This window comes from Eurosta solidaginis, chromosome 1, assembly GCF_040869045.1.
Source record: "Eurosta solidaginis isolate ZX-2024a chromosome 1, ASM4086904v1, whole genome shotgun sequence".
NCBI classification, from domain to species: domain Eukaryota; kingdom Metazoa; phylum Arthropoda; class Insecta; order Diptera; family Tephritidae; genus Eurosta; species Eurosta solidaginis.
Genome location: NC_090319.1, coordinates 95,167,092 through 95,183,061, shown reverse-complemented (window position 1 = coordinate 95,183,061; position 15,970 = coordinate 95,167,092). Strand labels below are relative to the sequence as shown.

General features: G+C 38.8%; 1 protein-coding gene across 8 annotated transcripts in view; it reads left to right on the top strand.

Annotated features, from left to right (window-relative positions):
* thw (thawb) overlaps positions 1–15,970 on the top strand; it is a 137,657-nt gene that overhangs the window by 109,487 nt on the left and 12,200 nt on the right. For 7 of the 8 annotated variants that reach the window (XM_067759189.1, XM_067759191.1, XM_067759190.1 and 4 more), the window contains exon 3: positions 11,145–11,201. The exons of the other annotated variant lie outside the window; for it this stretch is intronic. In XM_067759189.1, the coding sequence (XP_067615290.1) occupies positions 11,145–11,201 (57 nt within the window). The remainder of the gene's footprint in view (positions 1–11,144; positions 11,202–15,970) is intronic. 8 annotated transcript variants of the gene reach the window in all.

Genomic DNA, 15,970 nt, shown 5'->3' with positions numbered 1-15,970 from the left:
CTCAATGTCTCCCTTTGCTGGGTCCCTGGGTACAGCGGTATTGAAGGTATTGAACTCGCAGATGAGATGGCTAGGAAAGGTTCCGATTTGGACAAAAGTGAGATGGACAGCTTCGCCCGACCACCGTTGATTTATCTCCTGGGGACAATTGAGGAACATGAGAACAACGCAACGAACTTGCTATGTACCAAGAAGGTTGACTGCGAAGTCTCAGTGTACTTAAGGCCATGCTTGGATAGGAAAGGCGCCAGCTTCCTTCTCAAACTGAACAATTCCGCGGGGAGGGCACCTACGGGTATCATCACAGGTCATTGTGATATCGCACCAATGCTCCGACGGCGGCGAATACCAAAAAGTTCCCTGTGCAGAAGCTGTCAGGATGAGGAGGAAGAGGAATCGATCTCCCATTTTCTCTGCCAATGTCCCGGGCTTCAAAGAAGAAGGCCCACATTTCTTGGCGCACGGTTCTTCGACATCCTGGCAAAGGTTGGGAAGGTGGACGTCTCGCTTCTTATTGGGTTCATCAGGGAAAACAAGTGGTTCGTTGACCACCACTAGGAGGTAATGGGGTTCAACGAATATGCCGCCCCCTTGCACTTGCTGAGGGCACTCACAATGGACAAAAATATATCCGAGTAGAAGTGTGGGTAATAACCACGCACGCTCTCTTAACCTATTGTAAAATAGCTGAGACTGACAATCGATTTTTTCGTAAGAAATGGTGTCTTAAGCCATATGACCACAGATATGGTGTTATGGCTATGCGAAGCAGTGGTGCGACCAGTGCTGACATATGTCTCTATAGTGTAATAGGAAGCTCTTAGTAAGAATTACAATCTCACCAGCATACAGTGTTAGTGAAACCGGAGACTGCCGCACCTGCCACACGGCGGATTTAGACCACAACTTAAAGCTACTTCCGATGGGCATGCAAATACTATGTACGTCGGCATAAGCCGCATTGAGGCTAAGCAAAGCTGGATGCTTGAAGGATACTCACAAATGGCATAGTATTATCCTTAATCGAATTCCGCTGGGAACTTTGAATTTCAAAATAGATTATTATCCCTGAAAATTGCAGTTCGATGGCGGTGTTAACGCTATCGTTCCAAACAGGAACCAGTTAAAAACAGCATACGTATCTACAACGATGGCTCCAAAATGGACTCGGGTGTGGGGGTTGGAATTTATTTGCATTCCCTAGAGATTCATATGTTATTCTATCTGCCGTCACACTGTAGTGTGTTTCAACCAGAAATTCTCGCAATTTTACAGGCCTGCTAATCACTCGAGGTCCGGAACGTAAGTAGCAAATTATCTTTATTGTCAGACAACCAAGCAGCAATAAAGGCGCTAGCAGCACCATACAATAGCTCTCTGGAAATATGCATTACCTAGATTCCGGGACATGGGGGAATCGAAGGAAATGAGCTGGCTTAGGAGCTGGAACGTAGGTGCTCAGCGAGAGGAGGTGAGGCAATAACCAGCGTCGGTGTGGACATACGCCTGGGTGTAGCCAAGCGGGAATCTCGGAATTTGTACGTGAAGAAACTCAAAATACTGGAAGAGCACCACGGGCTGTGCAATTTCACGAGCTACATGATCAGACTACAATGAAAGGAGGACGAGGAATCAACTGGGTAGATCTACTGACATCCATAAACTAACAGCGATCTGAACCGGCCATTGGGCTTGGATACTTCGTCTTCCGAAGCCAATTTTTGAAAATCTGGCAACTCGGGCACATCCGATGTGGCACTCAGTAGGTTCAAACGAGTATTATAGCATCAAAACGGCTTTTCAAAAGCTACTTGGGCGACCCGGTTCGCAGCCTTTTTGCAGAGAGTAAGGAAACCGGCAGAACAAAACCAGTTATAAAAATGTAGAGAGTTTTTCAACATCTTACATTTTGCACTTCTTACATTGGTGGCCGATCTGATTGCATGTATTTCGATCGGGACAGCCAAGTCGCTTGATGTATATTTTTATGCGTATATCTCGTGCTGGATATAACCATGTTTCGAACACCGGCAAGGTCGTTCAGCCTAAGTTCATTAGCAGAGGTTTCATTGTGTAGGCTGAATTTTCCAACCGTGGGGCAAAAAACTCGTTCCGTGCCCACCCTGACGTTAAATCCGCAATGCACGACGTTCATATAATGGCTCAGAGGGTGCTCGTATATGCGTTCTAAGCTTTCATATTTCCTCTCATCTCACTTCTTGGATGTGGTTGATGTCGGCTTTTGATGACATCATCATTGAAAGGTTGTCTTCTTCTCCGAGGCCTTGTTTTCGTTTTCATTGGAGTGTCGTTTTATAAGGCGGGTCCCAAGTTCAGCGCACAGCCCGCTCAGCACCTTATGGTGATCAGAGACAGATAGGCCCCGCAAGGTTTTCTTTCTTTACCTAAATTTAAAAAATATTGGTTACGCGAAGAGTTGGCATACTTTTTTCTTCATTTTCCCCAAATATATATATTTTTATTCTTACATATATATCCCTAATGCAAACGACCTTCAAAACTAAAGCATCCGGTTCCGTATGTTTTCTTGGAGTTTTAGTTTGGTATGCCACAAATGCTCAGTAATTTCCAAAGTTAATCAAAAATTGTTGAGTTTTTTATTCTTAGTTTTTTTTTTATTTAACTTTTTTTTTTGGTTTTGTATGATCCTTTACTTAATTTACATTTTACACTTCAACAGTGACTTACTTTTTGTTGCTTTTTATCTTGCAGTTCTTTTCATTTTTTAAGCTTATTTAATTTAACCAACACTTTTTTCTTTTCAACAGTTACTTTTTTGCTTGATTGTCTTTCTTTTTTGTAGACTCATCTCGCGCTTGTCACTCAAGAATCTGTCAGGGCTGCTGCGGTCGCATCAAACGCCGCACAACGCTTAATTGGTATTACACTAAACAGTCGTTTTGGTGTGTTTTTCTTTCAATTTTTTTTTTTTTTTTTTTCCAACACGGAAGTTGTTAGTTGGGTAAGCAATGCAAAAGCAGTAACAATCACTGTAAGAAATGTAAATGTAGGAGCGTAAAAAGTCAACAAAAAAAAATAGTGAGACCAATATGCAACATGTGGCGGCACGAGGTGTCAACAATGCTTAAAAATCGTTAAATGCAAAATTTTTTCTTATGACGAATTTAAATACATTGTTGTTGTATCTAAAGCAACAATAACAAGACGAGTAAAAATAGCTGACACTAAAGCAATACGTCTTCACAGATATTTTTGATGCAAAAACTTGGTATGAAACCGTAGAAAAGTCACAACAACAACAAACATCTGTCTGCTCATCTGTTTCTACACCTGTTTATTCAACGCTCTGTCATATACACAGTCTGTTAACGAACATAAGTCGCGCTTCCCTAACACTCTCACAAAAATTTGTTTTTAATCTGCCCCCTTGAAATTGCTGCCAGTTGCCATCTTCCTTCACACTCAGATTCCATTTACCAGTTGCAGCCACAAATGAAAATCAAGTAAGGAAGTCTAAGTTCGGGTGAAACCGAACATTACACTTGAAATGCTGTTGTTGTTTGTTTTGTGTGCTTAATAGTGTTACAAGGCTGCGCAATAATAAATATGAGATATTCCATCCCATTTCGACCTATTTTTAACCCGACCCCTTTAGAATTGGCTGAAATTTTTTTTTCCTTTTTCTAGCTTACGAAAGACGTTTTTCAGAGTTTTTTCAAATTTTTTCATCCAACTCAAAAAAAGTTATGAATTTAAAAAAAAAAACACCGTTTTTGTTTTCAAAATGCTATAACTTTTTCAAAAATTGACCGTTTGGGATCTCTTTTTTTTTAAATTTGTTTTTAAATTTACTTTTCGGAAAAATACAAAAAAAATTTTTTAAGTTGTTTTTCAGTTTTCCGAGATTTTTTGAATTTCGCCATTTTTTTTTTCCCATTAAAAACCAATCAATTCTGCAATCATCCCCACTAATCTTGGAGTGGGCCGATTTTTTTTTTTATTTTTTATTTAATTGAAAAAGAAAAACTTTAAAAATTTTTTTGTTTTTTTTTCCGAAAAGTACATTTAAAAACAAATTAAAAAAAAAAGATCCCAAACGGTCAATTTTTGAAAAAGTTATAGCATTTTGAAAACAAAAACGGTGTTTTTTTAAAAATTCATAACTTTTTTTGAGTTGGATGAAAAAATTTTAAAAAACTCTGAAAAACGTCTTTCGTAAGCTAGAAAAAGAAGAAAAACTTTTAGCCAATTCTAAAGGGGTCGGGTTCAAAATTGGTCGAAATGGGATGGAATACCCCATATACATATGGTTCTATTCTGAACTAATTTTTCTTCGAGTTATGGCTCCCGAAACATAGGAAATTGGTTAGTCATAAAAGGAGCGGTACCACGCCCATTTTTTTAAATTTTAAGTTTTTCCTATTTATTGTTATGAATCCACTTGGGAAATGAAATACCATTGATATAAAGCTCTTTTTTTGCAAAGATATAGCTTATTTTATTCGTCCACGACCCTTTTAAAAATCTTTTACATAAAAGTGGGCGTGGTCCTTAACCTATTTCTTCAAAGCATTCCTTATAGTAAAGGCAACCTCTCCGCCAAATTTTGTTACGATAGTTTTAACCATTTTTGATTTATGATTAATAATATTTGTAAAATTGATTTTATCACAATTGGGAGGTGCCACGCCCATTTTAAAAATTTTTTATCAAGAGTCTCAATATCAGTCCACGCATCGAATTTCAACATTCTAGGTGTATTATTTACTAAATAATCAGGTTTTTTGTGTTTCCCAAAATGTTATATATATAAAAAGTGGGCGTGGTTATCATTTCGCTCATTTTCAACACGAATCTATTCTGGGTCCAGATAAGCTCGTATACCAAATTTGGTGAAGATATCTCAATATTTACTCCAGTCATCGTGTTAACGGGCAAGCGGACGGACGGACGGACGGATATGGCTCTATCAAAGTTTTTTTCGATACTGATGATATTGATATATGGAAATCTATATCTATCTCGATACCTTTATACCTGTACAACCAACCGTTATCCAATCAAAGTTATAATACCCTGTGTACAAGTACAGCTGGGTATAAAAATAGCATTAATGTCATTGTGTTAAAATGCTGTTTGCTTTTGTTGTTCAGTTGTATTGTCATGAATGCTGTCGTTATTACATCAATGACTTTGCCAATTACTGCAATTATGCGACTTAAAGTTTATTTTAGCGGGTTTTCTTCAGATTTCATTTGGACTATGGATTGTCTTTTCCTTTATTAGTTTCTATACCTTTTGCAGAGTATGAATGTATGTTAGTGTAGATGTAGGAATTAAAGCATGTTTGAAATCACCTTATTATTTACTTACTTTTATTTACATATACCCCGCTGCACAGGCGTGATAGATTTGTTCTTATTTCACAAGAAGAAAGGGACAGAAATACCGACGACGAATGAGTAAAATGAGAATAGAAAGGTTTCGAGGTGCGAAACTGTAGCACTGCTAGACAATAAAAGGCGACGTGCCCTGCGAGATGACTAGTTCTATACAAGCGCAGAACTATCTTATTAAGGGACGCTACTAGTTCTACTTACGTCCGTTGGCAGTGCTTTCTACTGAGACTTTTAAAAATATGATGTTTCATGAAATGGCAATCACCACCTGGTTTAATTAAATGCATATAGCTCAGACTTAAGCGTTGTTAGTACAAATGTGGCTGCAAACTGTCCCGCTTTCCATCCGTTTATCACCAGTTCGGAGGTGGTCAGTTGCGAAGCTAGTTATTTGTGTGATTGCCTCCAATTTCCGCTGCAACATTTGTAGTACTATTGGTGGTAGGAGTATCACACCCCTTGTTGGGGGACATTCAGTTATCTATGTATGCGGAGTAGTGAAGAGTCCTAAAGTACTCATGGCCGCACTTTTTCATAGCGGAAGTAAAGCCGATAGACAATAATTACATTCTTTTATCGGAGAGAGTAGCGCTAGGTTTGGTTATTAATATCAAAGTTGAGTGTAAAAACTGTTTCCAATTACGCGTGCAGATAGAATGTCATTGATTTGCTACATTTATCAGGGAAAACTATCACAGATGGCTCAAGATAATCTTTGTTGGGTGAATAAGACTGAATCACGTGCCGCTCTCTTGGAGAACGGCTCTCGTCGGCGCAAAAAGATTTGTTATTTTTACATAGCCGTTAGCTTGATATCTTAGCCTTAGTCTTAACTCAACTGCTGAGGCAATGCGTGGTAGAACCCCGTCAAACTCGCAACAAACGCAGGAGGGATTTGAGAAACTATAAACATTGCAAATGCTTTTTACTACTACTCTCTAATCGATCGAGCGCCTAGGAATTTAATGCAGGTTTTACTGCCAAAGCGTAGAAGACCTATCTGGTATTGCCTCCTAGAAGATATGATGAACCGAATTGGACTTTAGGCATGAGGGCTTGCATTTCAGGAGAAACTTGTGTAATTTGTTACAACGATTGTGAAGCCTACTTTTTGCGCTTGGTTGGTGGACAGTTACACTCTATTTGGTGACGAAGGAAATAGTTACTACCGTAGCCACGCGAATTAGAGAACCCCGCAATTGGAGGAATGAAGGAAGTGGTCATAATACGGCTTTGATTACCAAAGGCCAAGTTTCCATACCAATACTCACTAATAATTGCACTCCTATTAATATTTTTACTAGGATGTGTACGGGGTTCATTGCCACACGACAAGAGAAGGCAAATAAGCAGCATATTGACCAGGGTGCCATCAATATATTTATCGATAGATGCGGGCATTTTTGGTGGTAATGAGCGGAAAATTATGGAAATTTTATCGGCCTACAGGCGGCGATAAAGATCCTAGACTTACATGTCAACAACTTTCACTGCATACGGAAAATCTCTCAATGAGATGGCCCAGCGCTAATATCAGTCTTTTATGGGTACCTGAGCACTTAAATATTTAAATAAACTATAGAGATGATGGGCTGGAACATATCTTTTGTGAAATTGATTCGGTACATATACCTTTATCCTCTTTTAAATTCCGTGCTATGACGAACGTTATAAGCAGGGCAAAATTGCTCTGGTCAGCGTTTCCTACATGCGAACCATCAACATTGAGTTGCCCTTCCTTTGACTAAGAATACATCAGCAATACTTTTACCTCGAACTGGCATAGCTGCAAATGTATTGAGGAGGGGGAAAGCAACATCTGCTATGCCACTGTCCGACACTTAGTAGAAGGAGGTTGGCTTCTCCGGCCATCCGCTTTTCAATGATCTTGCGGAGGTAACAAAGATTGAAAAACGATTAACAGTTAAGGTTATTGACTCACTATTATTAGATTCGCAATATCAGCTACAGTAAGGGTTACATACCATTTAGGGATTCACAATGGGCCCATTGGGATCCTAAGTGTTGGGATGTAAATGTAATTTCTGGTTCCAGTTCTTCGAACCTAAAGTAACCTAACATACACGAAAGGAACAAGCCCCAATTGTAGATGTGATAGCAGACCGTAAGCGTCATCAGATACTGAACGCAGAGGCTATCTGATCCCCAACCTGTGCTTCGACGAGAATATTATTGAAATAATAGAGATACATACATGGTTGACCCAAAAGTGAAGATGTTGGGAACTTTCCAAACGAATGGAACGGGTAGGGCTTGTAGGCAAATAGGAATAGATGGCCATGAAAAGTGGATGAGATAGCTAGGAAGGGCGCTCCCTTAAATACTCTCATAATTTGTATCTTCCATTGTGCCTTTTCACTACTACCTTTTGCTTTTAATTTTCCTTCCCTTTTTTCTTCCCCTTTGCCTGCCTCGTTCCCTTTGCCTTGTTTTCTGAACTTACCCCTCCTCTCTCGCCCCATCCCGTACTGCCTTACGTTTCCTCCTACTACCTCATCATTTTCCTTTTCAAAACACTTTTTTTGCTTTTCGCCTTAGCCTTTCTTAATTTCGCTTCCCAAAACTCACTTTCTTTCCTATTTTTCAGTCCCTCCTTAGTTTGTTCTCCTAAACCTTAATTTTTGTCCTTTCGCGTGACGCCACTCGATTTTTGCGAAACTGTTTTTATTTTCAAAACAATTCTTCCCCAATAGTAGCCTTATATTTAGAAGGACTTTCCCCCCTTTCTTCCTTCCTTCACCCTTTGTTTGGATATCGCTTAAATGCAGTTGCGAAATTTGGTATTTTTCGAAAGGGGAGCGTTGTACTACTCACATTTCAAGAGCTGCATATTACTTAATCTATAAGGCGTGTATATACCCTCAAACTTATTATTGTTTTCGTAATGTTGAATTAGCGTCACAAAAATGTTGCTCCGTCAGCTTCATTTACTAATGGAGCCTATCTGCACCAAACGTCCTTCCTAATTTTATTTTATTTATTTTCTACATACATAAAATAGTCACACCTTTAAAGCGCAACCAAGCTAATGAAAAGCTGCAAGGCAACTTCCTATTGAGTAATCCTTCTCATAGACAAGAGATATAATCTTTTGCAATCGTGTCGATAAAACAACAAGCAATCTTTGTTGCCAAGATGACACCTTTTCTGAAAGTAAAAAAGATTACTCTCTTGCGAGGCAAATTAGCACTGCTATACTTCGCTGACAAAATAATACCTCTATTATGTAGCTTTTGTTGCCTGCACGAGAGAAGACGCAACCACTTTGAAGTGCGGTGACCAAATGTGGCAAATAAGTAAATATGTAGGTGAATAAATTGCTTTGACTTTGCGTCAAGTGTGGCAAGACACGACATATTTATAGCTACAGGCAGCGGTGTGTAGGACTTCTCTTACTAAATCCCTACATAGGAGAATGAAGTTTTGCTGCAAATTTGTATGAATGTAGGCAAGCATATAATAGCACCTCTTTTCGTTTATTTGTCTGTCTTTTGGTTGAAGTTAAATCGCATCTTCGGCACGTTTTTCCGCTTTCACATGAATGCATTTAATAATTATATTTAACTCTTACTCAAAGTCAAACGATTGAAGAGAAGAATATAATATTACATTTAAATCCCCTCAAACCTCTTCTTCTATAAGTCAGCTGCTAGTAGCCGAAATTACATGAGTAAAATCATATATAAATAGGTAAATATCTAATTTTACCTGACCCAAATAAATTTTATTCACGTATGTTAACACTGGTTTTATACCATATTAAATACACAATTTTTATACCCTGCTGCACTTGTACACAATGTATTATAACTTTGTTTGGATAGCGGTTCGTTGTACAGGTGTTAAGCGCAAAGTTTTACGTGAGTACCTGCCATTGTTGGCCTAATCTCACGGTGCATCCATTCATACATGTCCGGCCAAAGACACGCTACCTTGGTCCCAATGAATGATGTGAGTGGACACACCATCACTTTGGTGGGGTTGGAGGCCTATCTAAAACCTCTTCCATTCTAGGGTCATGGCACCCGGTTGCAATGCAACTCCACATTCGAGCTGACCAACTCTTACCGCATTCGGATATCAATCACAGCCTCCACTATGCTCCCAAAAGACGCCTACCGCAAACGAGCATAAACGGAGCAAGCTCCGCGGGCTATCTGCTCCCAGTGGTACCACTTGAAAGTCTTGGTATGAATTTCGCAGCCGAAGCTACTACCGGTTGAGTATCCACCTATTCCGGACGGCGCCTGGAAAAAATAAAAATGGGTTGGAGCCCCACCTCATACACACAGACACGCAACCTCTAATCACCATTAGGCATCAAAATGCGACGACGTCGAAAAACTTCCACTGCATACTGATTCACTAAACTAACAAACCGACTGTGGAGAGAGCCCCACTTACATCGAAACCATTATCACAAATTACAAACCACAAAATTATTTAAATTTATAATGTCCGAGTACTCCGGACACTCACACAAAACATGCACCCAACTTTCACCCAAAGCCCCACACACACAACCCTCCGTTTCGCTCAGGCCTCTCTTACGCAAAAATGCATTGAGAGAACCATGACCTGTTAGCAGAAAACCCAGAATCAGATTAAATCTGAAATCTGGATTTTCTGCTACAAACGAAACGTCCAGGATGTACTGGAACGTTGCCATATCATTACAAATGCAAGCCCAACGTTCTTGCCATTTAGATAATACAACCCCATCCAAATCAATTTTATTTGCTAAATTTTCCCTCTCCACATCACGGTCGGTACACCATTCACGCAAAAACAACGGTATGCTTTTAACCGCCTTCTCAATCTGAAGGATGCTGCTCTCCGCATAACCTCCAAGTCAAGAAGAGGTGCCCCTATCAACACTTGCATAGCATCCGTAGAGACAGTACGACACACCGGCAAGCACACCAACAACATACACCGTTGAATACTCAGAATACGCCTGAGACCATAAGCAGTATTAACCGTTCGATACCATATGGAAGCTCCAAATGTTGCACAAGCAACAAATAAGCCACGATAAATAGTACGAACGGCACGGCGACTCAAGCCCCAGTCATCTCGAATCAATATAGACTTGCATATATCAAAATCATCAGTATAGAAAAAAAATTTTATGAAGCCATGTCCATCCGTTCGCCCGTCCGTCGCTCTATCCGTCCGTTAACACGTTAACTTGAGCACATATTTAGATATCTTCACCAAATACAGGCTTATCCCGACCCAGCATAGATTGATATTGAAAATGAGCGAAATGGGACGATAACCACGCCCACTTTTCCGATATCGAAAATTAAGAAAATGACATAATTCAAAAACGAATACCGCTAAGCTAAAGACAAAAAAAAATTGGAATATGGGCGTGGCAACACCCACATTTAGAAGAAGAAAATTTGGAAGCTTAACAAGCCGTTAAAGATGTTACATTGAAATTTGGCAGAGACCCTATCCTTGCCAAATTATATAGACTAAGTGAAGATAATGAAAATCGGTTAAAGACCACGCCCACTTTTCCTTAAGGTCTTATAACGCAGCCTTATAACACTATTAACCGCACAAAGCAAACAACAGCATTTCAAATACACAGCTGGGTATGCAATGTTCGGTTTCACCCAAACTTAGACTTTCCTACTTGTATTTATATTACTATCTTCAATTATTTAGCACTATAAATTTATTTTAAGCTCATATAATTAATAATTATAGAACTTCTTTTCTACTTTGCAGATTTTTTCGTCTTTAAAATGGACACATCATCTGCCGTATACAAGATTATACTCTGCTGTAACTTTATCCTTTATATTTATGTTTATTGTGTAAGCCCTAGTTTAGGTTAGAGCAAACAAGACGGTCCATGAGGATCTCAAATAAATTTAATGAGTCCATAGTGTTACCAGAAGTTTGTTCAATAAACTAAAACCCTATCAAAAATCAATACATATATTATAAAATAATTCCATTCTCATGGCAAATATTAGAAGAAGCTAATTGCTGCTTAAAGATCTTATATATGTGTCACTCCGAATAGCTGGAGTCCAAGTTTGGTGAGCGGAAGACAACGAGTACTCTCAATAGTTCCCTTCTCAGACGTACTTCGTACATCTTTTATCACTGACTAGGCCTATTATGAGAGCATGTGGTGCCGGAAGGCATGATTCAGTCAGTATACCCTTCATGAGCCTGCAGTCTTTTCTTTTTAATGATAAGAGTAACTTTATTAGTCTAAGGGTTGAAGGCCTGCTAATGATGCTAGACACTTTGCAGTCCCGTACTTTGGTACACGATTTTCCTTCTAAGCCACTCATCCACCTTCTTTTAATCTTGTCCAACTACATTGTAACGTCTACGGTAAAAGCTTCAGGGGTTTCCTCTTTTAGATAGATTTCCCGCCTTCTCATTTTCTCTACTTCACATATGTACAGGGACCAAATATAGATGTATACTTCTCGCTATCCCCATTCTTTCCAGTGATTGTATACACTCTTAACCACTTTTAGATGTTGCGCTATGTGAGATTATTACGATAATTGCTTAGCTTTCAATACAAAAGTTGACGCGGCTGAAGTCTATGCTTTTTTCCTCAGTGTTTCTGTTTTTTTGGTGATGGTTATTATCTCCGCCTGAAAAACACTACACTTACACTGTAGGATCTACGATACAGGTCCGACCCCTTATTTTAATTTGGAACTGTCGTCAGACAAGTGTAGAGTATGCGCTGTCACTTCTTGACCCCTGCTCCAACCCTCAGGTTCTATGGTGGCCCCAAAATCTCTTTCGAAGCTTAGGCACGGCACCATGCTGCACTTTTTCTATTTGTTTAATAGCGCTATGTTTACCTGATCCCGCGCTTTGTTTATCATTGCTAGCTGGACACTGTGACAAGGTGGTCTTAGTCCAATTGAGTGGCTATTAAACCTGACAAAACAAAACTAGTTTTTTTTCTACCGAAGGCAACATAAAGTTGAGTGATTATGTGGCTGCAGACAACCCTTGGTAGAAGCTGAAGACTCTCGCTAGGAGCTGTGTATTGACTTTAACTAATTAACTAGTTCACGGAAGGGTCGAACTTAGACGGGAAGGTTGCTGAGGTTTGTTTAAACCACCCGGTCACTGTAGCGTCTACAAGTCCAAAGTATAGCGATTACTATGGGGCCCCATTAAGCAGCGACTGGCGTATGGCTGCGTAAATGGGATGCTAACTAGTGCTACTTAGTTCAACTATGATGCGATTGATTGATGCCCTGGAGTGTATAACCTTGCTTGCGAATACGTCGAAGTATAATATAATATATCGGGACTTAGCAGTAACTTGGTCAATTGTCACGTGGAAAGCTTTGCCCACTTGGATGCAACTGAGCCGGATGTATATCGATGTAAGGAATTGAGATTTTTGCTCTTTACTGTGGTCTGCATGGCCGTAGAGAGAAAATCCGGGCCCGGGACTAAACAATTTATGGGCCCCCTATAAAAACTCCACTAATACATTTGATTAATTGTATTTAATGACGTCTCAGTCATTACATCAAAAAACATTTTTGCCACGTCAACCTAAATGATTTTTGGTCTAAGAGCTGAAAACAAAATTAAGACAGAATATTTACTATTAATACTTTTTTATTGTAACGTAGAAATAAAATTATCTTTTAACAGCCACGTATTGTTTTAAATAATCTTTTCTAGTTATTTGGTAACATTATAGTACATTTCTGATAAATATAATGATGATTATAAATTTTAATTATTCAATGTAGAAGGTTCGGATATCAAAGAGCGGCTTTTCTTGCTTTTTTCGCTGCAAATTTTTTTATAATAATATCAAAATTTAACTGTCTTGCCAGTTCAACACAAAGTCAAGTCCTGAAACTCGCTCTTGAGATGAACACGATTTATGAAAGTTTTTGATTCTTGCAAGGACGCTGAAAGAACGTTCTGCACTAGCTACAGTGACAGGTATAGTGCCAAAGATGCGTAAAACAACACAAACGTTGGGGAAAAGTGTGTACAGATTTTGAACATAGATGGCATTTAGCAAAATTTGCTTCGTAAATGTGTTTCAAGTGAATTATTTCGCATTCTAAGCTTTGAGAAACGTTCGACTTGTATTTTTCGACCAATTTCGCTGCGCTCGCCCGAACCGTAGTTTCATCCATATCCTCAAATTGCCACAAAAAGGAAAACGTCTCGTTCAAATTTCTCATTGCTGAAAATCGTTCAGTAATGCCAGTGTTTACCGAATCAACGATCACCAAGAATGTATTGTTTTTAAAATCAGACTCTAGATCATCCGTAATCATCTCATTTCCAATATCCTCAAAACGTCTTTTGGGTTTTCTCTTTCGAATAGCCGGAAACTTTGCCGAGATGTTGAATTGAATTGCAACTGTTTTGCATTCGTTTAAAATTATTTCCCATTGGTTCCTGATCAACTTCAAATCAGCTAATAAAGCATCTGGATTCGGACCTCAACGTCTATGGTGGCGTCTCTAGCTTGGAGTACGATGTTTCTTTCATTAATGGTTGTCAGTATTTTGAACCAAATTGAGGACAGCAACATACATTCGAACTTGTTGATGTACTTGGGAATGCTGGTAACATCTCCGTATACTTATGCAGTCAAATTTAGCTTAAGTAACGCGTTTAGTACTTGTGTTAATCATGGAACATGGTTTGCGAATGGTCTGATTGCCTCAATTCTAGCTGACCACCTAGTGTCTGAAAGACTGTGAAAAGAGCTCGGTACATTTTTTTTTTTGAGGATGTTCCATCGTTGTGGAATGCTGCTGAAATTAGTAAAACATTTTTGTATAACTCCGAAGAAAGTAATTGCAGCCGTACATTTTGCAGCATCAGCACCACATAAATTGTGGGTTGCCCAAGGCCAGTAATCAGCATTCAAGAATGTGACGTTGTGCTCCGTTGTAAGCTCCTTTCATATTAGCGCCGTTATTGTACCCTTGTGCACGACAATCTTTTAATGGAATTGCATGTTTACCTAGAGTATAGCAAATAAAATCCGCGATTTCCTTAACAGTTTTTTTGGTTACAATGGACGAAAGCCAAAAACCGTTCTTGAATTGTAAAATTTGTTGCTTTTGAATTGAAATGGAGGTAGCGCAAAACGAACATAGTCTGTTCCACGTGACTAGCATCAGGCGTAACATAGACTATAATAGCAAAATACTTGGCTTTTTTGCGTTGATCTAATATAGTTTCCCTCACGTGTTTGCACCAAGCATGCTTAACCAACGAACCGATATCATTTCGTTGCGATAATTAACGTTAAATGACTTTGTTTCGTTTATTAACGTTAAGAACGTCAAATTAACGAATATTAATTTCAAATTATGCTGGCAAAGCTGATTGATGGCGGAGTCATTAAATGTGAAAGCATTAGCCAAGCTGATTGCAACTTTTCTCATGAATTTTGACAGTACGAACATTTCTCAGAGTATTTTTGACATTACCACCAACGAATTACACAAACAAATTACATGGAGTTTGTGTGTATGTCCGCTCGCTGTTACCACCTTACGGCTTCACCATGGCTATAGCATTGCCAGCACAATTCAAACAGAAAGTATCACGTTTTTGTTAACGTTTTTAACGTTCGGTTAAAAACGAGATACAATTTATCTCGATAATTTCTTTATCGATAATATTTCGAAGTGTTTCAACGGAAAATGTGGAAATTTTTTGATAAACGATTAGCTTAACGTTAAGTTGCATCCCTGGTTTGCACAAATTTCTATAAACTCGTTCTGAATGTCTGGGGAAAGATAGTGAACTTATAAACGTTTGTGCTGCTGTTGTGAAATTCTAACTTTCTCCAAATGATCTCTAAGTATCGGACCATAATTACTTATGAGTACTAAGATGCCCAAAAAATTTCCATTGTTTCCTTAGCCAAGATATATACTTTCGCCTCTGAAAGCTAGGCCTCTTTCACCCAAAAATAAAATAGTGCCTACAATTCTACATAAAATTTCTTTCCAATTTTGAGTTTCAGTGATTAGCTGGTCATTGATAAGTGTATCAATTGTAGCCTCCTTTTCAATTCGATTTTGTAAAGATCGCCATTCAATATAACATTTAATGTGATCTTGAGTATTTTCGTGTGATGGCAGTTTATCGTATAGCTTTTCCCACAACTGGAATTTCAAATATCCGCCAGGACAACAAATTTTAGGTCGATTTAAAGAATTGGTGCTTAACAGACGACATGGTAGGCAATAAAAAGAATTGCTACTGGCACTCCACACCAACCAGTCATGCTCCACTTTCTCTCCATTTGGCAAAATTCTGTTTAACAACGAGGTAGGAAATGCGTCGTCATGACGATCACGTGGAAAAATAACAGGACACTTTCGATGACCTCGACGAATTATTTCGATGACTTCTGCGGATCGCAAAAACTCATTATTCACGGTACCGATATCGAAGTCGTTTAAATAATCTGAGTGTTGGTGGTATTGTTGGAAGACAGTGTCACCACGAAAATATTACGATTTGGGATTCATGTAAACATACATTTTTGTTTGATATTTTTATTGTCT